The sequence below is a fragment of the Trichinella spiralis genome (genome assembly GCF_000181795.1).
Source record: "Trichinella spiralis strain ISS 195 chromosome Unknown Scfld5451, whole genome shotgun sequence".
Taxonomy (NCBI): domain Eukaryota; kingdom Metazoa; phylum Nematoda; class Enoplea; order Trichinellida; family Trichinellidae; genus Trichinella; species Trichinella spiralis.
The window spans coordinates 1-907 of NW_003532390.1; the positions used below are offsets into that span (position 1 = coordinate 1).

General features: G+C 32.0%; 1 protein-coding gene across 1 annotated transcript; it reads right to left on the minus strand.

Moving 5' to 3' along the window:
- Positions 1-7: 7 nt before the first annotated feature.
- On the minus strand, positions 8-493 carry Tsp_15277 (hypothetical protein; the record flags this gene model as incomplete). Its single annotated transcript, XM_003366764.1, has 2 exons — positions 382-493; positions 8-326 (listed from the first exon to the last, which is right to left on the minus strand). Coding segments are annotated over exons 1-2 (431 nt in total), but the record flags the coding sequence as incomplete, so codon positions are not given.
- Positions 494-907: the final 414 nt, after the last annotated feature.

Sequence of the window (907 nt, forward strand, 5' to 3'; positions counted from 1 at the left end):
ATCCCACAGCGGCTCTTTCTTTGATCCACTGAATTGCTGTTTAACATCCCAAATATGTGTGCCAAAATTTGCATTACTGTGATGACCAAGGACCCATGTGCGATGAGCCCTAACGCAATATGATTCGCGATTACCATGGTTACACTCTCTGTTGCATGTTGATTCCTGCTGAAACTGATATGCACGATCATCGCGATTCGGCTGAGACCATCGAAACGAACGACCACAGCTCCAGATGGATCCAAAATCAGCAATCTTTGTAAAACGACCAGCAGAAATTTGCATTGCCTCTTCATCAAAATTGCCGAAAAGGAAAGAAATTCGATCTCAGAAAAAGTTTCAAGAAGATATTATTCAATATCAGATTGTTAAATAAACTACCGGATTTAGTTTTTTCAAAAACACTGTTTCTCAGTTTATAGTACTGTTCCAACTTCTTTTTTTTCTTGATTCGCTCTTCGTCAGTAATGACACGACGTACACGACCGTGCATAATTCAGCAATAAGAGTGACTGAAAATTATCTTCACTATAAAAATGACAATACTCTTCCCGTCATCAACTGCTAATAAAGAAGACACTCAATATTTACAACATTATGAGCGTCCATTCATTGAATAAATTTTGATAAAGTGCTAAAATATTCTACAAATATATATATATATATAAGAACTTTAGCATTAAACAATTAAATCATACAAAACTTGTCAACATTTACAACTACTAGCTGCGTATTTACAGAAAAAGATAATCATGTATATATATATATATATATAATAAATAATTTTTATCCTACCCTCTTTTAAAAAATAAAGATCTTTTTCTTTAATTTTAATTATAATGTTCCTTCAAAATAGTTAATAAAATATTCCAATCATATTACCTTTATTTTCACTTTTTACAGTACA